We start from the raw sequence: 22,731 nt of genomic DNA on the forward strand, positions 1-22,731 counted from the left end.
GTCCTAACTGACTCACTTGGCCCAGTCATTGCAGTGAGAGTCCTTAGCCAGGGACCATGCACCTGATCTCCTACTGGAATCTTGCAATTGTGTTTCCATTATGTAATTACTGTGATTCCATCCTTGTCGGCTGAGAATGATGTCTACTTAGCATCCTCAGACCTATCAGACATGAGAAACAGAAGTGCTGACCTGGGAATTCAGCTCTAGTCCTAACATTTACCACTGAACCATCCCTAGGTCTGCAATTCTTGAATGTATATAGTCATATGAACATAATGCCTGTTTTCCTGTTATACACAGATCAAGATTACAGTGAGGTTTTGTTGGAGTTCTGTATTTGTACTTTGAATAAACTGTATACAATCTTCTTAACTTTCTGGTAATCTCATAAAATGTGTTTAATGTAACTGTTTTTAACAGCATGCCTTGAAATAATATGATACTTGCAAAGCTCTACAATTATTGATTAAAATGTTTGGATGAAAGCATTATCTTACTAATACTCTTTAAATATAGAAAATACTTTAATTATACAATCTGTTATGAGCCGGTAAATTGAATCAGTTTAGAATGGTTTGACTTCTGCAAGAACGGCCATGTTTGCTGTTCAGTCAAGCTACCTTCACACGATACTACAGAATTATTTTCTGCTCGTGTATGTTTTCTTGTGGATTTACACTCCAGTAGCAATTTGGATTTAGCATGTACCTTTTTCAGTAGTAGCTCAAGGTGAATTACATTCAGGTACACTAAGTATTTCCTTGTCCTCAGAGGGCTCTTAGAATCTACTACTACTACTACTTATCATTTCTATAACGCTACTAGACGTACGCAGCACTGTACACTTTAAGGGGTCCTTTTATTAACATGTGCTTACTGCAGCAAAAAAGGGCTTATCATGGGGCGCATTCAGGCATCTCGTGGTAATTTTTGCATGTGTGTGTGCTACCCACATGCTAAAAAATAAAATGGGGTGGGTCTGGGAGTAGAGAGTGACCATGTTCTGTGCTAATCAGTGCAGCTGCATTGCTACGTGCTAATCGATCAGCATGTGGTTAGTGCATGAGCCCTGACCTCCTACATAATGGGTGGCGGTAGGAGCTAACACGCTAATTGGAAAATTAGCACATTATTCATTAGTAGTGGAAAATAGAAAAATCAGCTATTTTAATCCTGCAGCAAAAATGTCCGTAGCACGCAGGAAAGACCTGTGTAAGGATGCACTAAGGGGCCCTTTTTCTAAGCTGCGGGAGGGCTACCACTTGCCAAATTGGCCCTACCGCTGGAGTAGCATGGGAGCCTGGCGGAAGTTCTGAACTAGGCACTCGGTTTCCTGTGGTAAAAAATAATTTTCTATTTTCTACCTCGGGGGCGTATTCCCAGCAGTTAAAAAATATCTTTGGGAAGATGGGGGGGGGGGGGGGGGCAGGGGTGTGGAAGTGCCCATCCAAGTTAACTCTGGGTCCATCCATTATAATGGGTCTGGCTGCGCCACTGATATGAACTCCTTCCTGTCAGGGATTTTACATTGCCTTCCAGTGAGATCTTGAAATTCGAAGATAAATCTAAAATTCTTAGAGTCTTAATTGATTCTAATCTAACTTTTTTTTTTTTTTTTTGTAAGAAGTCTTTATTATGCAATTCAAGAATACAGATTTGCTTCGATACAAGAAGAATGATGCACCTGTCCACAAATCTTACATAAACATAGGTAGAGCCAGTACACTTCTCATATACAACTGTAACATTCAAAACCAAACCTCAGTAGACTTCAAACATTTCTTAAACTTTTCAAAATATACTAATTATCCCACCCGTGTCCTACCCACCCCCTTCCAACTTTCCCCCTTCCCTCCCTCCCTCCCAGTTGATTTAGTGATGTGACCGTACAGGCTGCTATCATTATAACATCACACTACAGAGTTTGCATAGTGGTCAAAAAAATGTTTCCATATCGATTGCCATTTATTCATCTGGCGTTTTCTTACAGCTATCAACCTCTCCATCTCACACACATAACTCAATTTGCTGTGCCATTTTGTGATTGGCGGGACCCCTGTCTGTTTCCAATGGGATGCTATGGTTACTCTGGCAGCTCCCAGTGCCTGTTGCACCAAGATTTGTTGGGGCTGCTTTAGGCCTGGTGGCTTTGCTGAAAAGAGGAAGAGCTCAGGAGTCCACGGAATTGAGCACCCCACCCATTGCTGTAACCGAGTATGAACTGACTTCCAAAATGCCCGAACTTTTACACACCTCCACCACACATGACCCATAGTCCCTCTTTGTCCGCACCCCCTCCAGCACAACCCGGAAGAATCCGGAAATATGCGATGAAGACGGTCCGGAGTGAGGTACCATCTATATAGTACTTTCATTGCATTTTCTTTAAATGGGACATGACTATACACACCGACTGCATGTCGCTCTATTCTCTCCCACTCGGTCTCCCCCAGGGCCATTCCAATCTCCTTTTCCCAACTCTTCCTATGTAGAGTATAGCTAGATACTTGTGCAGCAATACTGTGATATAGTCGACTGATCAATCCCCGGGAGAAGGCAAATTTCTCACATATGTCTTCCAAACATAACCGTTCCCTTTTTATGACCTGACGTACAGCCTCAATTTTAAGGAAATGGGCTAATTGCCAATAGGCAAATTCATCCCCATCCTGTATGGAGTACTTGATCTTCAGGGTCTCGAACGGGATCAGAGAATCTTCCTCGAGCATCTGACCCCAATTGCTCAGGCCCTCCATATGCCATCGCTGAAAGACCCCCGTTTCGTTCCCTGGTAGAAACATGGGATTAAATGCTATAGGGGCCATACGTGTTAATATACAACGCCCTTGTGGAAACATACTATCCCAATAGTGAAGAGTGACACATATGGACGGACACACACCCTCCCTCAGCACTCTAAAAGGCCTAGGAAGCCACATAAGCGATCCCAAGGGCCTCGTCCCCAAGGAGTGTTGTTCAATATGCACCCATTGTCTATCAGGGTAATTCTGATACCATTCAACCGCAGCTTTTCCTTGAACGGCCCTGTAGTACCATAGGAGATTCGGGACACCTAGTCCTCCCTTTCTCCTATCCTGGTAGAGCAACTGACGCGCTAGGCGCGGGCGCTTACCCGCCCAGACGAATCGCATGATAGAATCTTGCATGGATGCAAGGAGACGCCTGGGCAGCATTACAGGTAGCGCTTGAAATAGATATAACAGACGGGGCAACACGTTCATCTTAACGATGGCTATCCTTCCGAACCACGAAACCTCCTGATCCCCCCAACGCTCTAGGTCTAACTTGATGTTGCGAGTCAGCCCCTTATAGTTGGCCTCGGTTAATTCAGATAGATTGGAAGTAATATTTACCCCCAGGTATTTGATGTGTTTTGTAGCCCACCGAAACTGATATTGCGCCTTCAGAGTCTCTACTATGTCCTCTGGAAGTGAAATATTCAAAGCTTCCGATTTTGTCATTTTAACTTTGAAACCAGAGACTGCTGAATATTCCTCTATAAGACACAGAAGGTTAGAGAAAGTGGGCACAGGACGAGTAACATATAATAAAATATCATCCGCGAAAAGAGCTGCCTTATGTGTTCTATCCGCTACACGGGCCCCAGACACTCCCGGATCTAACCTTAGTTTTGAAGCAAACGGCTCCATAACCATTGCGAATAGGAGGAGTGACAACGGGCATCCCTGCCTAGTTCCCCTTTGGAGTCCAAACAGATCTGAATTACTCCCGTTGATCCGGACACACGCTTGAGGAGAATCATATAGTGCCTGGATCCATCCCCTGAACTGGCCTCCAAACCCCATGGCCTCCAGAACTTTATACATGAAGGGCCAATGGACCCTGTCAAAAGCTTTTTCTGCGTCCAAGCTAAGCAGACACAGAGGCCGTTTAGTGTTTTTTGCTAGATATATAAGGTCCAGGGTACGCCTGATGTTATCTGTGGCTTTACGATGTGACACAAACCCAACCTGGTCAGGATGTATGAGTGTCGGCATCAATGGTGCCAGTCTGTTTGTCAGCACTTTAGCCAGTATTTTAACATCTGCGTTCAAGATTGAAATAGGTCTATAAGAACCACAGTCAACCGGATCTTTATCTGGCTTAGGCAATACCGCAATCCAAGCCTCCATCATTGAGGCGGGCAGCTTCCCCCCCTTTCCCACCTGATTGAACAGGTCCGCGAGAAGTGGGGCCATTTCTATTGCAAATTTCTTATAGAATTCGTTCGGAAGCCCATCCAGTCCAGGCGACTTACAAGAGGGCAGACTGCGCATTGCCTCCTGTACCTCAAGTGGAGTAACAGGCCTATCTAACAATTCTCGGTGCTGGACTGTCAGGCATGAAATCTCACTATCAGCCAGGTAGGTGTCGATAGATTCCGAGGGGGGTGTGATCTCTTGTGTATACAATGCTTGATAAAATTCCCTAAAGCGTTTACGAATAAGATCTGATTTATATATTATGGAACCTGTGCCATCACGTATCTGCTTTACTGTACGATCAACTTTTTGCCTCTTTAATTTAATAGCCAGGAGCCGGCCAGCCTTATTGGCAAATTCGTATACTCCAGCCCTTAACCTCTCTCGGCCCATATTAAGCTGCTCTGTATAAATGGAGTCCAGCTTCATCCGTTCTCCGCGCAGTTGGGTCAATATGTGAGGAGATTTATAAGCTTTGTGTTGACCCTCCAGCACCTGTATCCGGTCCATACATCTCGCTATTTGGAGTTTACGTGCCCGAGAACGTGCACTTGCTAATTTTAGAAAGTAACCCCTGGAGACCGCTTTCATTGCATCCCACACAATAGCTAAGGGTGGGCCTGAATTGAGGTTAAACTCCAAATATTCCTTCAACAACTTTCTATAGCCGTCCTCCACTTCCTGTTCTAGCAACAAGCTCGTGTTCAGTGTCCATCTCCTATCCTTTATTTCCAATTTTATATTCGGCAAGGTGACCCATACAGGTGCATGGTCAGAGATTGTTACGTTGCCTATGCCAGCTGTTGGACCTTGCTCTACCAGCGAGACATCTACAAATATGTGGTCGATACGAGAATAAGAATTGTGCACTGGGGAGTGATATGTATAATCTCTGTCCGCCACATGTGTCAATCTCCATAGATCTAGTGTACCTAGGGAATGGGCCAATGATTCCAGTGCTAAAGCCTCTCTTCTCCCCTCTGTATTGGTAGGTCCCGTTCTGTCCATACCTGGGTTAAGGACTGCATTAAAATCACCCCCCATTATTAAAGGGCCCTGTACAAATAAGGCTAGCAAATTCTTCACCCTAGTAAAGAACTCTGCCTGCCCACTGTTGGGGGCATATACAGATGCTATCGTTAAGTCGGCCTGATTTATTTGGACATGTAGAAATATAAACCGCCCTCCCGGGTCCTTCTTTATTCGCAGCACCTTTACCGCTACTGCTGAGTGGAACATTACAGCCACCCCTCTTTTTTTGGAGGCCTCAGAAGAAGCACAATAGACCCCAGGGTATCCCGAGCAGGAGAGAAGTTTTTCATGCTTGCTTCGGAGGTGCGTCTCTTGCAGGAGAACCACATGTGGCTTCAACTGTTGTAGCTCTCTATAGAGCTTCTGCCTCTTTTGGGGCATATTCAAGCCTTTAACATTATAGGATAATAACTTTAACTCAGCACACATTATTCAAAATGTAAATAGCGTGCAACTTTGATATTAGCAGCAACTTTACATTCCAGTATGCACCACAATATGAGCGTGAGAACATTTCAGTCACCCAGCATACATTACAGTCTGTACATAAAATCATTTCAGTCACCCCATCCCCCCCTTCTGTGACCCTACCCCAAGATCCCTTCCATGTTCGCTTCCCTCCCTCCTCCCACTGTTCTCCCCCCTTTCCTACCCTCCCTTCTAGTTCCCAACCCTTGAAAACCCTCCTAATTCCCCCACTCCCACCAGTTCTACCTAATTCCATCCCCCCACCAGACAGTGCCACAGGCACCGAATGGGTTGTCAGAGAAAGAAACCCCCCCGATCAAATAGACCACCCCTCCCTCTCCCACACAAGACACAACTCCCCTCTCTTTGGATTTATAGCTCATAATGCTATTCATCTGTGGTACACCCACCCCTTGTAAGAGCATTTACCACTTGAAAACTTTCCAACTGCCAAACAGTTTGATAAGTCTCATAATGCTGGCATCAATAATTATAACAGAGTTTACCAGTGTACAAACCAACTCAGTTCCTTTATTTCTGAGTCTTCTGACCCACACGCTTCCACTTCTGCAAGCGAGCTTTCGTGGAAGGCGCTATCTCTGTTGGCAGCGCAGATATTGGGGTCAGGCCTGCTTCGTGTAAGATCTGCCATGCTTCGGAAACCCGGCGAAACCGGAGCTGTTTGCCTTTTAACTCAAAACATACAGCAAAAGGGAAGCTCCAGCGATATGCAATTTTTTCCTTATTTAGGATCTCCAGGACTGGTTTCATTGCTCTCCTCTGAGCCAGCGTGTATAATGAGAGGTCTTGAAACACTGTGATCCGCGCGTCTTTATATTCTAGCGTGGTCAGCTGACGAGCCCGCTGCCAGACCCGCTCCTTGAATGTAAAAGATGTGAAGCGCACAATTATATCTCTAGGCCTGTTTGCCATTGTTTTACCCAGTGCCCTGTGTGCACGATCGATCTCCAGCTCCCCAGGGGTGTAGCTCTCTCCCATGATATGCTCGCAGAGAGTTCGCACGACGGTTGGAATATCTTTGCCGCCGCCATTTTCAGGTACTCCCCTGAATCTCAAATTATGTCTGCGCCCTCTGTTTTCTAAATCGTCCATCTTATATTGTAGCTCCTTAGCCTGGTCAGCCAGTTGACCAATGCGTGCGTCCATGGCCGCGTTAGCCTCTGCCTGCTCGTCGGCCCTCTCCTCTAGTGTCACCACGCGGCCTCCCAGCTCCCGTAAATCAAGGCTAATGGAGTCCACGTGTTCCAGAATTTCCACCCTGGACGCCTTAATTTCTTCGCGAATTGCTTCAAGGCATTTCGCGAGATCTTTAGGGTAACTTTTCTTTTTAAGTGCCGAACTTCGCTGATCCACGTGTGAAGACGCAGTGTCAGAATCAGATGAGCGCCGCTGCTCCGGAGACGCATGGCGCGACAGGCCTTTCGCCATCTGCCTAGTCGAGTGGCGTTCTCCCTCCCGCGTCTGCGAAGTCGTAATTTTGCTCATTATGTGGAGCAGGCTGTTCCAACCTTGTCCACCCGATTTGGCACTGAATTTGTAGTGGGGCACCACAGAAAATAGCTCTATTCAGCAGGGAAGTGCAGGAGCAAGAGTTTTAGGCAGCCATCTAATCTCGTGACGTCCGATTCTAATCTAACTTTTGAACCTCATATGATAAAAAAAAAAACAAAAAAAATTCTTCCTTCAAGTGAGACGGTTGAGGGCAATTTGATCAGTGTTGAGTCCTCAGGGTTATAGGAATATTGTTTGGATTATACTGTTTCCACATGTATATTATTATAACTCGCTGTACTGTGGATTTTTGGATAAATTGTTAAAGAGGCTGCAATTATTGCAGAATACTGCTGCTAGAGTTATTTTTCGATTAGGAAAGTTTGAGAGAACCTCCCCTTTGTTGGTGAAGTTGCATTGGCTACCTATTAAAGCAAGGAAAAATTTAAAGTGGCATGCCTTGTTCTTAAGTCACTATGGGGGTCTTTTACTAAGCTGTGGTAGCGTTTTTAGCTCGCAGTAGAAATCAGCTGGCGGTAAATGCCGAGATGCCCATTATATTCCTATGGGTGTCTTGATGTTTACTGCCAGCTGATTTCTACCTCGAGCTAAAAATGCTACTGCGGCTTAGTAAAAGACCCACTATATGGCCTGGCCGCTGAAAATTTGGTGTATAGTTTGAATATTCGAAGACCTTTTACATCTACTTGGCTGACTTATTATATGAACCTTAATTATCTATCTGTTTGAAGCTGAAACCTGTTGATTTTATTTATTGAATTGCATGAACTCTTATTATTATTCTCCTTGACTAGAGGTCTTCTTTATTATTTCATCCATATTGAACCTTTGGGATAATTGCAGAATAGAATAACCAAAATAAATTTGATAAGCAGCAATGGTGCAAAAGAAATGCAGATCACAAAGATGATAAAAAAGAAGTTATGTCTTCCTAATCTGCATTTTTCTTGCACTAACCCAGAAAACCAAGCCTGTATGCATTTATTCTAGACCAGGATTGTACACTTCTGGTGTAATACAATATATTGGAAATTTGTCATGAATTATTCTATATTTCTATATTATCAGTGTTTTGGGGAAAGATAAATTCTATTAAAATGTTGCCTGTGGTAAATCAGTAGACAGTAATTTCATTTTATGCACTCTGCATAAAGTCCATCCTGGCCTATATTTCAGCATACTACGTCATGTGATCCAGTTGCTCCATTATAACTGTGTGTGTCAAAAGTGTAGTGTAAAGTTCCCATGTAAACTGCTGGAGCGCAATTTAAATCTGCATACCTATGAAGTGACCCAGATTTGACAGGTCAAGCCTGTTGTAGTGAACCATGGAGAGCAGTGCTTCACTTGATAAGACAGAGTTGGTCCCCACACCTAATGCTTGTGTAAGGCTTAAGGGAGGAGCTGCACCTCACCTGACTTAAGGAATGTGGTTAATATTGAAGGAAATAGAGCCTTCCAGAGCATTTCAGAAGTATACTTTTCTGTCACAACTATATTTGGATGGTTTTAGAAACTTAAATGTTTTCTTTTTTTTTTTTTCCTGTGAGAAATAGTTGTATTTAGCCTGTGCTGGCAATGAATGTTTCGTTTTTTGCTGATTTCAAATCTTCAATAATAATATGCCATTTTCCTTCCTTTAGCTTCCCTGAGTTTTTGTAGGCAGATTTATTATGTTACATTTCTATATCACCTTCCTTGGACACCTTCCGACCCAAAGCTATTTGCAAAGCATAAAAATCTTATATAATAAAACGCACCTCCAACATTCTGAAGCTGACTGCATGGCTGAGGCATTCCTGCTCTCTGTATCCATCTCCTGAACTGACATCACGTACTTTCGGGTTCGTCACAAGCAGAAGTGACCAACCACACGAGGTTTCTCGGCTTCAGAATGTTGGAGGTGCATTCTACTAAATAGGATTGATCAGTTCCTTGAAGCACAGCCAGAGCTCAGCATCCTGCACAGTAATGCTCAGACACCAGAGAGAGAGGGGGGGGGGGGGGGGGGAGGTATCTCTGTCACACACACACTCTCTCTCTCTCACAGTCAATGTCTTTCTCTCTCACACACTCTATGTCTCACACTGTATCACATTCACTCTCTATGTGTCACACAGTCACTCACACACTCTCTTGGTCTCATACACTCAGTCTCACAGAGAATCTGTGTCTCACACACACTCTCTCTCTCTCTCTCGCACACACACTCTCTTTCTCGCACACACTGTATCTGTGTGAAACACACTCTCTCTGTGTCACTGTGTTTCACATATGCACTTGCACACACACTCATTTTCACACACACACTCTCTCACAGACACACTCGCACCCGGACTCACTCTCTCTCTCTCACAGACACACTCGCACCCAGACTCACTCTCTCTCTCTCACACAGTCACTCTCACATACACTCTCTCAAACATACACACTCCGAGGAAAACCTTGCTAGCGCCCGTTTCATTTGTGTCAGAAATGGGCCTTTTTTTACTAGTGATACAATAAATAGCAATACATCATACAAACATTTATTATAGGTACAGATACTTCAAAATGCAATAGCATAAAATAGCTATATATAGTAGAAATGGAAGGGGAACTAAAATATCCTACGTGTCCTCCTTGTTGTTGCACATACAGTAGCTAGCGTCATGACGAACACATTTTTGTTTTAATAGTGTTTGGAACTCTTTAAAAAGTCAGTCAGGGTTTGCTCATCCAGTCACACACTGTGTGTATGTGTGTGTGTATGTATGTATGTATATATATATATATATATATATATATAAACATGTGTATGTGTATTCACAGGGTGAAGCAAAAAAAAAAAATAACCCCATAGAGTTTTTTTTGCTGTTTTCTAAGCCACAACTTGGAATTTCAATGTGAAATATTACAGCTTTATTTGTTGTTACTATCTGTGTTTATGTGCTGAGTGGAATGAGATTATCTTAAAACATAGTGAGGTTACAGACTCTTTAGCCTGACCACCCAGTGATTTGTGTGCATTCAAAAATGTTTGCACTGTAAAACTACCATTATTTGAAAAAAGAAAAACCCATGTGGGGTACCAGCTTACTGTTAATGATATCATAGTGACATAGATATATGTCTGGGGAGCAATGTTGGAGGCTTATCATGAGAGAGACTCACCTTAAGCAAACAAGACCCAGATTTAAGATGGTAGATTTTCTTGAGGTTCTGTGAATACTATTTTTATTGAACAATTAATTTTCTTTTTAAATGTAGAAATATTTACTTTTGGTTCATTTTCTATAATAGCAATCCATGGTCTGTATAGTCTGGTCTTAATGCCAACATTTCTGTATTAATTCTATTTATATATTTAAAAGGACATTTCTGAATAACACAGAGCTTCCTTTTATTCTTTGTAGCACCAGCCTACCATACTGTTGTGTGGATCTTTACTCGCTACGAACAGGAGAGATGGTCAAGTCCATTCAGTTCAAAACACCTATCTATGATCTGCATTGTAACAAGAGGTGAGAACTATCTTGACAAGCTACCATAGTAAATTTTTGAGACACAAGGAATTGTGCTGAGAAGCATACCTCATTCTAGGTCAGATGATCAAAAGCCCCGCGCTGTTCCAAGCAGTGCTCTAAAAGTAGTGCTGGAATAGCGTGGGGCTTTACCGCACCTATGATCAGAGATAATTGCATGCAAATTTAAGCACACAATTCTCTCTGATCATGGGGTAGAAGTGTGGGATGATTGTGCCTGAGCATGCGGTCAAGCACAATCCTCCCACACTTGTTTGACAGGTCTTGGCTGTCAAAATCCCAGACCTGCCAAACACAGGGGCTGGAGGTCCATGGGACCACTAGACCCCAACTACTCCTGCCCTGAGCAAGGCAAAATGGGGGCTGGAGGTCCAGCAGACCCCTCCTACATAGGTTCAGGGAGGGCTGGAGATCTGATGGGTCTCCAGCCCCCCTAACTCCCTCCAGCATTCGTAAGAAGTCCCTGGTGGCCCAGTGGGAGACCGACGACCTCTCCCCCCCCCCAGCAACAGGGGGATGGAGGTCTGGTGGACCTCTGGTCCCCCCAACCCCGCCCCCCAACACAGGTTCAGGGGGGGCTGGAGATCCAGTGGGTCTCCAGCCTCCCCCCCAGCACTTGTAAGAAGTCCCTGGTGGCCCAGGGGGCCACGGTCAATCCCCCCACCCCCTACCTTAGGTTGGAGGAGGGAGGTAGGTGGACTCCCTCTTCTTCCTTTGGCACCGCCCGCCTGCAAAATGGTGGCGCCCTGCCTAATGTATCCTGGGATGCGCTGGGTGGGGCTTCACACCATATAAGCCCTCTGTGTCCAAATAGGAGCAGGATTTGTGGCATTTAGATGTCTAACTTATATTTCTAAATGGTGATATTCAGCCACTAAATATATAAATTAGACTGCCAAGAGACTGCATTAGTATATCTGGAAATACTTAATTTGGAAGTTTAGGGGTTTTTTTTTGGTACTTTATATATTTATTCAAAAATTTTCAATGATACAAAACAGGAAAAAAAAAGAATTGTAAGAGCCACAAGGGGAAAAAACAGCCAGTAGGATGCTCCATTCAAAAAATCAAAAGAAGAAAAAATTAACATTAGTAAACAAATAGAATGGAAGGAGAGAAATCAAATATCAGGCAACAAAAATTGTAGTTCTACATTCACCTGAAAATACAATTGAGTGCCTCACTACCAACTGCCATTTCTCCCTCTATCATGGGGAAGAGGAAATTGATACAAGAATGCCCTTTTACTGACTTGAAATAAAGGCCCAAAATTGTACTGGATCAAAAATAAATATATAATACATAAATACATTTATTTATTTTTCTCCGAGGACAAGCAGGCTGCTTGTTCTCACTGATGGGTTGACGTCCTCGGCAGCCCCCTCCATCGGAAAGTTTACTAGCAAAGGCCTTTGCTAGTCCTCGCGCGCCCATGCGCACCGCGCATGCGCGGCCGTCTTCCCGCCCGAAACCGGCTCGAGCCGGCCAGTCTTCTTTCGTCCGCGCTCGGTACGGTCGTGTTACGCCGTTCGTGCCCCAGAGAGTCGACCTCGCGCGTCCTTTTCGACGTGTTTTTTGCTGTTTTTTCCTTGAAAAAGTTCGGGAAGCGCTCCGGTAGTGTTCCGGAAGACCCTTTCGGGTTTTCTGCCCTTCCCGTATTTCTCAGTTTTTGCCCCGTAAGTTTTCTTTCGTTGTCGGGGTAGGCCTCTTTTGGCCTCGGTCGAGATTTTTCTCCCTCTAAATTTTGGTGCTTCAATTTTCGCCATTTCGGCTTTTGATTTCGCCGGCGTGATTTTTCCGCCCATGACATCGAAGCCTTCCAGCGGCTTCAAGAAGTGCACCCAGTGTGCCCGGGTAATCTCGCTCACTGATAGGCACTCTGCGTGTCTTCAGTGTCTAGGGGCCCAGCACCGCCCTCAGAACTGCAGTCTGTGTTCCCTGTTACAAAGGCGGACTCAGGTAGCGAGATTAGCCCAGTGGAACGTTTTGTTCTCGGGCTCTTCGTCGGCATCGGCACCGGAGGCATCGAGTGCATCGACGTCGTCAGCGTCCGGACCATCTTCCTTGGCTGCCGCTCCATCGACTGCATCGAGGCATCGGACCTCTGCATCGGCGCCGAGGCATCGGGCGACTGTATCGACGTCGGTGGTACCGAGACTTCGTCTGCTGATGTCGTCGGACGGAGGTGCATCGTCAGGAGTGCAGGTGAGGGCTGTCCATTCCCCTGCTGGTGGCGGTGAGCCTTCGGGTGGGTCTCCTCCTACCCTGAGGGCTCCTGCGGTACAGCCCCCCCGGGATCGACCCTCTTCGGTCTCGGCCCCGAGGAAGCGACGGATGGATTCTACGTCCTCCTCGTCGGTGCCGGGGAGCTCCGGTGACATGCTTCGGAAGAAGTCGAAGAAGCATCGACACCGGTCTCCTCCCCATGTCGGCACCGAGAGCTCTGGGTCGCCGAGGGATTCGGCACCCAGCAGGCATCGGCACCGAGAGGACCGCTCACCCTCTGTTCAGGAGGTGTCGATGCGCTCCACTCTGGACAGCCCGGAACAGCCTCCTCGCCCGGAACAGGTTCTGACGTCGACGCCTGCATCGACCTCTCAGCCTTTCTCTGCAGCCGCTCTAAACGAGAGCCTCCGGGCCGTTCTCCCAGAGATTCTGGGAGAGCTGTTGCGCCCTACCCCTCCGGTACCGGCGGTGCTTGCGCCTCCGGTACCGTCGAGCGTGGCGCCGGCTGGCCCATCGCCCAGGTTGAGGTCCCCGACGTCGGTACCGCGTGCGGTGCCGACAGCGGCCACCTCCCAGGAAGGCTCCCCGACTACGTCGGCGGAGGGAGCTTCGCCGATGCGGGCGAGGGAGTCTACCTCTCGACGCCCCCACCGTGGACGGGGTTCCACTGAGTCGAGTAGGGCGAGGTTGCAGACGCAGGTTCGTGAACTTGTGTCTGACACCGAGGGTGAGGCCTCGTGGGAGGAAGAGGAGGACCCCAGATATTTCTCTGACGAGGAGTCTGAGGGTCTTCCTTCTGATCCCACTCCCTCTCCTGAGAGACAGCTTTCTCCTCCCGAGAGTCTGTCTTTTGCTTCCTTTGTCCGGGAGATGTCTACGGCCATCCCCTTCCCGGTGGTTGTGGAGGACGAGCCCAGGGCTGAAATGTTTGAGCTCCTGGACTATCCTTCTCCACCTAAGGAAGCGTCCACTGTTCCCTTGCACCATGTCCTAAAAAAGACATTGCTTGCGAACTGGACCAAGCCACTAAGTAATCCCCACATTCTCAAGAAGATTGAGTCCCAGTACCGGATCCATGGGGACCCAGAGCTGATGCGCACTCAGTTGCCTCATGACTCTGGAGTTGTGGATCTGGCCCTAAAGAAGGCTAAGAGTTCTAGGGAGCATGCTTCGGCGCCCCCGGGCAAAGACCCTAGAACCTTAGACTCCTTTGGGAGGAAGGCCTACCATTCTTCTATGCTCGTGGCCAAGATCCAGTCTTACCAGCTCTACACGAGCATACACATGCGGAACAATGTGCGGCAGTTGGCGGGCTTGGTTGATGCTCTTCCCCCTGAGCAAGCCAAGCCTTTTCAGGAGGTGGTCAGGCAGCTGAAGGCGTGCAGAAAATTCCTGGCCAGAGGAGTTTATGACACTTTTGATGTTGTGTCCAGGGCCGCTGCTCAAGGTGTGGTGATGCGCAGGCTCTCATGGCTGCGTGCCGCCGACCTGGAGAATAGACTCCAGCAGCGGATTGCGGACTCGCCTTGCCGTGCGGACAACATTTTTGGAGAAAAAGTCGAGCAGGTGGTAGAGTCTCTCCACCAGCGGGACACCGCATTCGACAAGTTCTCCCGCCGGCAGCCTTCAGCCTCTACCTCTACAGGTAGACGATTTTTTGGGGGAAGGAAGACTGGTCCCTATGCTTCTGGTAAGCTTAGGTACAATCCTCCTTCCCGACAGCCTGCGGCCCAGGCTAAGCCCCAGCGCGCTCGCTCTCGTCAGCAGCGTGCGCCTCAGCAAGGCCCCTCGGCTCCCCAGCAAAAGCAAGGGGCGAGCTTTTGACTGGCTCCAGCAGAGCATAGCCGACATCCAAGTGTCAGTGCCGGGCGACCTGCCGGTCGGGGGGAGGTTGAAAGCTTTTCAACAAAGGTGGCCTCTCATAACCTCCGATCAGTGGGTTCTCCAAATAGTCCGGCAAGGATACACCCTCAATTTGGCCTCAAAACCTCCAAATTGTCCACCGGGAGCTCAGTCTTACAGCTTCCAGCACAAGCAGGTACTTGCAGAGGAACTCTCCGCCCTTCTCAGCGCCAATGCGGTTGAGCCCGTGCCATCCGGGCAAGAAGGGCTGGGATTCTATTCCAGGTACTTCCTTGTGGAAAAGAAAACAGGGGGGATGCGTCCCATCCTAGACCTAAGGGCCCTGAACAAATATCTCGTAAAAGAAAAGTTCAGGATGCTTTCCCTGGGCACCCTTCTCCCCATGATTCAGCAAAACGATTGGCTATGCTCTCTGGACTTGAAGGATGCCTACACACACATCCCGATACTGCCAGCTCACAGACAGTATCTGCGATTTCAGTTGGGCACACGCCACTTCCAGTACTGTGTGCTACCCTTTGGGCTCGCCTCTGCGCCCAGGGTGTTCACAAAGTGCCTAGCTGTGGTAGCAGCGGCACTTCGCAGGCTGGGGGTGCACGTGTTCCCATATCTCGACGATTGGCTGGTGAAGAACACATCCGAGGCAGGAGCCCTGCAGTCCATGCAGATGACTATTCGCATCCTGGAGCTACTGGGGTTTGTGATAAATTACCCAAAGTCCCATCTTCTCCCAGTGCAGAAACTCGAATTCATAGGAGCCCTGCTGGATTCTCGGACAGCTCGCGCCTATCTTCCAGAGGCGAGAGCCAACAACTTGTTGTCCCTCGTCTCGCGGGTGTGTGCGTCCCAGCAGATCACAGCTCGGCAGATGTTGAGATTGCTGGGCCACATGGCCTCCACAGTTCATGTGACTCCCATGGCCCGCCTCCACATGAGATCTGCTCAATGGACCCTAGCCTCCCAGTGGTATCAGGCCGCTGGGGGTCTAGAGGACGTGATCCACTTGTCCACGAGTTTTCTCAAATCCCTGTATTGGTGGACGATTTGCTCCAATTTGACTCTGGGACGTCCCTTCCAAATTCCTCAGCCACAAAAAGTGCTGACCATGGATGCGTCTCTCCTGGGATGGGGAGCTCATGTCGATGGGCTTCACACCCAAGGAAGTTGGTCCCTCCAAGAACGCGATCTACAGATCAATCTTCTGGAGTTGCGAGCGATCTGGAACGCTCTGAAGGCTTTCAGAGATCGGCTGTCCCACCAAATTATCCAAATTCAGACAGACAACCAGGTTGCCATGTACTATGTCAACAAGCAGGGGGGCACCGGATCTCGCCCCCTGTGTCAGGAAGCCGTCAGCATGTGGCTCTGGGCCCGCCGTCTCGGCATGGTGCTTCAAGCCACATATCTGGCAGGCGTAAACAACAGTCTGGCCGACAGACTGAGCCGGATTATGCAACCTCATGAGTGGTCGCTCAACTCCAGAGTGGTGCGCCAGATCTTCCAAGCGTGGGGCACCCCCTTGGTGGATCTCTTCGCATCTCGAGTGAACCACAAAGTCCCTCAGTTCTGTTCCAGGCTTCAGGCCCCCGGCAGACTAGCATCGGATGCCTTCCTCCTGGATTGGGGGGAGGGCCTGCTGTATGCTTATCCTCCCATCCCTCTGGTGGGGAGGACTTTGTTGAAACTCAAGCAAGACCGAGGCACCATGATTCTGATTGCTCCTTTTTGGCCGCGTCAGATCTGGTTCCCCCTTCTTCTGGAGTTATCCTCCGAAGAACCATGGAGATTGGAGTGTTTTCCGACCCTCATCACACAGGACGAGGGGGCGCTTCTGCATCCCAACCTCCAGTCTCTGGCGCTCACGGCCTGGATGTTGAGAGCGTAGACTTTGCCTCTTTGGGTTTGTCAGAGGGTGTCTCCCGCATCTTGCTTGCTTCCAGGAAAGACTCCACTAAGAGAAGTTACTTCTTCCTTTGGAGGAGGTTTGCCGTCTGGTGTGACAGCAAGGCCCTAGATCCTCGCTCTTGTCCTACACAGACCCTGCTTGAATACCTTCTGCACTTGTCTGAGTCTGGTCTCAAGACCAACTCTGTAAGAGTTCACCTTAGTGCAATCAGTGCATACCATTACCGTGTGGAAGGTAAGCCGATCTCAGGACAGCCTTTAGTTGTTCGCTTCATGAGAGGTTTGCTTTTGTCAAAGCCCCCTGTCAAGCCTCCTACAGTGTCATGGGATCTCAATGTCGTTCTCACCCAGCTGATGAAACCTCCTTTTGAGCCACTGAATTCCTGCCATCTGAAGTACTTGACCTGGAAGGTCATTTTCTTGGTGGCAGTTACTTCAGCTCGTAGAGTCAGTGAGCTTCAGGCCCTGGTAGCCCAGGCCCCTTACACCAAATTTCATCATAACAGAGTAGTCCTCCGCACTCACCCTAAGTTCTTGCCAAAGGTCGTGTCGGAGTTCCATCTGAACCAGTCAATTGTCTTGCCAACATTCTTTCCCCGTCCTCATTCCTGCCCTGCTGAACGTCAGCTGCACACATTGGACTGCAAGAGAGCATTGGCCTTCTATCTGGAGCGGACACAGCCCCACAGACAGTCCGCCCAATTGTTTGTTTCTTTTGATCCCAATAGGAGGGGAGTGGCTGTAGGGAAACGCACCATATCCAATTGGCTAGCAGATTGCATTTCCTTCACTTACGCCCAGGCGGGGCTGGCTCTTGAGGGTCATGTCACGGCTCATAATGTTAGAGCCATGGCTGCGTCGGTAGCCCACTTGAAGTCAGCCTCTATTGAAGAAATTTGCAAAGCTGCGACGTGGTCATCTGTCCACACATTCACATCTCATTACTGCCTGCAGCAGGATACCCGACGCGACAGTCGGTTTGGGCAGTCAGTTCTTCAGAACCTGTTTGGGCTTTAGGATCCAACTCCACCCCCCGAGGGCCCTGTTTGTTCTGTTCCAGGCTGCACTCTCAGTTAGTTGGTAAATTTTTTTAGGTCAATCTCAGTTATGTCCTCGCCGTTGCGAGGCCCAATTGACCATGGTTGTTGTTTTGAGTGAGCCTGGGGGCTAGGGATACCCCATCAGTGAGAACAAGCAGCCTGCTTGTCCTCGGAGAAAGCGAATGCTACATACCTGTAGAAGGTATTCTCCGAGGACAGCAGGCTGATTGTTCTCACAAACCCGCCCGCCTCCCCTTTGGAGTTGAGTCTTCCCTTGAAGTGTATTGTCTTGCTACATACTGGACTGGCCGGCTCGAGCCGGTTTCGGGCGGGAAGACGGCCGCGCATGCGCGGTGCGCGAGGACTAGCAAAGGCCTTTGCTAGTAAACTTTCCGATGGAGGGGGCTGCCGAGGACGTCAACCCATCAGTGAGAACAATCAGCCTGCTGTCCTCGGAGAATACCTTCTACAGGTATGTAGCATTCGCTTTATTTACGAATACTTGATATACTGCAGATTGCATTAAAAAAATGCAGCAAAGTGGTTTACAAAGAAAAAGATCCCAAAAGGGCCAAGGTGAAAGGAGGGAGGAAAATGCATTAATGTGTTTCTAAAATCCAGTGATAAAACTATGGGCTCCTTTTACTAAGGTGCGCTAACGATTAGTGTGTGCTAAATGTTAAGAAGGCCATTTTTATTCCTATGGGCTTCTTAGCATTTAAGACATGCTACAATTAGCGCAAGCTAAATCTGTGAGCACACCTTAGTAAAAGGAGCCCTATGTGTCCCCTCCTGGAATACTTAAGCATGTTCTTGGGAATTTTGGAAAACTAAATTGGATGTTTAAGTTATACGTGGATGTTCAGCGGTGCTATCTAAACAGCTAGCATTATTAAATAGATATGTAATTGGAAATTAAGTTAAATGTTTCATATTATACCTTCTCTGTGTGATTGAATATTTACTGTTGCCTGGATCTCCACTGCAGAGTTTTTGAGCAAATTGCAACTTTCACAGACTCACGACTTTACCATTAGTGGAGTATAAATATTGATCACAAATGCATAGTTATTGTATGCCAGTGTACTTTGCTTATTGATCTAGACTGCACTATTCAGTTTATTGTTATAGCAGCTAAAAAGAACCTCAGAACCAGGTATTAGGTTCAGCTCAGAAATTATTCTACCATATACAACAAGGGCATAAGGTTATTCTAAAAGGAAACCAAACCACTATACAGGAAATTTACTATTACCAAAGCAGAAATATTATCCAGAAACCGAAGAATTAAAAGGATATATTGACATAAATCTAGAGAGCAGTTGTGTTTATTTTTAATTCGTTAAAGTTGTCCAGTGAAGCCAGTGATGTGGCACACTGCAGGCCAAATGTTCTTGGAATGCAGTAACATTTTAAATATACATTATTTTACTGTTCAATAACTACATTAAAGTATCATTAGAGGTTTGACCTGAGCCTTCAAAAGTAAATAAATAATGGCACACCTAAGACATATGTGAGGAGCTGGCCTGACAGATCAAGTGGTAAGTGCTGCATGTTGCCATGCAAGTTTCCAGTTCAGTCCTCACACTGGTCTTGCATTCCCACGCTTTTCTAGAATTGCTGAGAAAGCTGCATTTCCAGCAGTCAGGGAGGTGAGCAGTTGTGGTCATTATTTAATGGTGACGTCTGGTGGTTAAATTCAGGACCCATGATTGCAAAATTCTACAAGGAGCCCAGCTGCATAGCCCTGATCTGGGATTGTTGCTGCAGTGACCAGACTCTGTGTGTGATGGGAGGATTCAGAGATGGCTAGAGATATAAAATAGGCTTATAGTTCTAGACCACTGTTCTGGAATTCTGCTTCAGATTGAGCTAGAGATACAATGGTGAAGAGAAGTATGAGGAAACTGCTGGGTCAGAAATACAAAGAAAGACACACAAGCTTAGCCACAACAATGTGAACAATACATTGAGAGGTTGGTACCTGGCCTTTTGAGTTGATGATATCTACCAGACAAATCACATTGGTAGAAGATTCTACCCACAGATGCTCCTAATCTTCTGGGTTTGAGAGTTTTTGTTACGTACTAAGTAATGCTTCTGGAGTATTGTTGATCACATTTCTTTTAGTGCTATGAACCCAGAAACAGATTAAACGTTGTAATACAGTATGGATTTGTCTGCCTGAATTCTAGAGAATGTGTGTTGTCCATGTTTCTTAGAGGCAGATAGTTTGAGTGACATTTTAGAAAGGATGTCCAAATTGAGAATTTAGACATCCAAGTCAGGACATCTGAAGTTCTGCCAATACCTTAGAACAGGATCTACCGATGTAGAGCTTGTTTTAAAATACATGGTGAAATGGACATTCATGTGCTAGTGATATGCAGCTTGAACATAAATGTCTAAAATATCAACAGAGCAACACAGGAACATAAACATCTCTGTGAAAGCAAATGAGTGTCTGTGTAGTAAAGTGACACTTATGCGCTGGAACATAAACGGTTAAGTCAGCCATTTTAGAAACAGAGACACCTGTTTCTCCTGAAGCAGACACAGAGCCCTGTTTTCCTTGCTAGTTTTGCTTTCAAGAGGGGGGGGGGGGTGCACCACTCCCACCCTCAGCCCTACTACTACCACTACTGGGGGGGGGGGGTGAAGGAGGTGAGGTGTCCTCTTCTAATCCCTCCAGCGCAGCGCTGCTCAATAGAAACACTTTTCTGAAACCTGGATGTCCTGGATAGCAGATATAACTCCCATTGTCTATCTTTATGGACATAGACGTTCATTCCCCTTTTGAAATGAGGAATAAACTTCTATTTTTTTGGGCCCACCCTAGCCCCACTGAGAACACATCCAGACCATAACTCCTTGCCATTTGCACATTCTTCAGTTTTAGATGTCTATATTCCAGCTTAATAAAATTGGAACTTAGACAGTTTTTGTATTGACAGCTTATTTTGTAACTGTTGAACAAATAGACCCTGTCAATGTGGCTGTTTTTTGTGATCATGGACTCGTATCCCAGAAAATTAGAAAATAAAGTTAGTTGTGTGCCTATTAATAAATAAATATAATAAGTGATAAGTGCCCAGATATAATGCTGTCACTCACAAACTAGCATTATTTAGATGACATATATATTCCTCACCACACTTATCACATTGATAATGCAGCTAATGGAGACAAAATGTGTTCAATATACAATGACAAGAAAAGTTCTGTAATATTTATCTTTAGAAAAGAGACTCCATATAGACAAGGAAATTGTCCATCAAGTGCGATGAGACTTGCTGCCAAGTGACTTTGGTGATCCAGTGTCTAAAAATGTGTAAATGTTCCCACACATATCCCAGCAACCATAGGTCATCGTGACCCTCTGTGAGGAAAGCTATTAGATCAGTAATGAGTATCCCCAAAACACCATGACATCTTTGTTTTCTTTTAGTTCTGTAACGTTTCTACTTTCTGTGAGTTAGCCTTGATTCCTCTCAGGTCTCTTGGATGATTATAATGCATTTAGAATAGGGACAGGTGAGAGATCCTTTCTGATTGTATGAACATAGTATTAATGAGTTGGTGGAGAAAAAAAACAAATGCAAGACAAGGGTGAAATGGAGTTGTAATTATCCCCAGTGCTATGATGACAGTTGTTGCTAGAACATACATAGAGAGATTGGGTTGGGGCTTTGGTGGAATCTCTAGGATAGGGGAAGCTATCCGCTCTCCTCTCCCAGTTGAAAAACACAGTATTTTAATTATGTATGCTTCTATTACTAGTGATTCCATAGCTTTATTTACTATGGCTGCTCATATGAGTTTTAATAGAGTGAACCAAGAACGTATGTACTGCTGTGTCCCTTGAATGCTTACATTTTATTAACTGTCTAGTGGTGGTTTACTACTTGAGTTAAAATGCCATCATTCAGGATTTATGAATGTCACAGCAAAAGTATAAGAAATGTGATATAGCATTCTGGGCTTGTTAAAGATTGGCAAAGAATATACTTCAACTTATCTATTGTGTTAAAGGTGCCAGAAAAAATAAAGGATGCCCAACCTAGAATGCAGCTTTCAGAGAATGAAAGAAAAGTGTCTTTTTAGGAAAGATATTTCACATGAAAAAGTCATGTTATGTAAAATTAAAAAAAAATACATTTCTTTATACCTGATATTTAAAGGATTTATGCTCTTAACTTTGAGAGATATGCTCTTAAATTGTCCTCTTTCTTACAGGGGAAAGTTTACTAGGGCCGAGTGCCTAAATTTATATTCAACATTTCACTAAACAATTACATTTAGGAGCATAAAAAGCGAGTGGCATCAGGGCAGATTTAGGGTATAGAAAAACAGGTGGCAATTTCATAAAATGGCGCCTAAATTAAGGTACCATAAATAGATGCATTTAGTGCCCAGTCTATAACGGTATTAGAGCGTGCTTAACCAGTTATAGAACACTAGTACAAATCTAATTTGGTGCGCTGAAATTTAGGCGTGTCCACTTAGCCATACCTTTGCCTGGTGTAAATTGGTGCACCTTTCATCACCTTGTAGTGCATGCAGCCGATAGTATTTTATAAGTTATGTGCATTGCTGGGCCCATGCTTCACCCATGGGTATGACTTTCTTGTGATTATGCACTAAGGGGGAGATTCTATATATGGCGCCTAAAAAAATCAGTGCTGTGTATTCTATAATCGGCACCTAGAATATAGAATACGCTTAGTTGATATTGCAGCGCATAAAACTACACGCACCTATTTATACCAACGAAAACATGGCCTAAATCCTGGCGCATAGATTTAGGTGCACTTGGCCATATTCTGTAACTAGGCGTGTAAATTTCAGAACGCCCACGAAGCACCCATTTCCTGCCCATAACCACGCCTATTTTAAACTCCACACATTAGA

General features: G+C 46.0%; 1 protein-coding gene across 2 annotated transcripts in view; it reads left to right on the forward strand.

Moving 5' to 3' along the window:
• BCAS3 (BCAS3 microtubule associated cell migration factor) overlaps positions 1-22,731 on the forward strand; it is a 1,139,946-nt gene that overhangs the window by 245,618 nt on the left and 871,597 nt on the right. For both annotated transcript variants that reach the window (XM_030222408.1, XM_030222409.1), the window contains exon 8: positions 10,655-10,762. In XM_030222408.1, coding sequence (XP_030078268.1) covers positions 10,655-10,762 — 108 coding nt within the window. The remainder of the gene's footprint in view (positions 1-10,654; positions 10,763-22,731) is intronic.

This window comes from Microcaecilia unicolor, chromosome 13, assembly GCF_901765095.1.
Source record: "Microcaecilia unicolor chromosome 13, aMicUni1.1, whole genome shotgun sequence".
Taxonomy (NCBI): domain Eukaryota; kingdom Metazoa; phylum Chordata; class Amphibia; order Gymnophiona; family Siphonopidae; genus Microcaecilia; species Microcaecilia unicolor.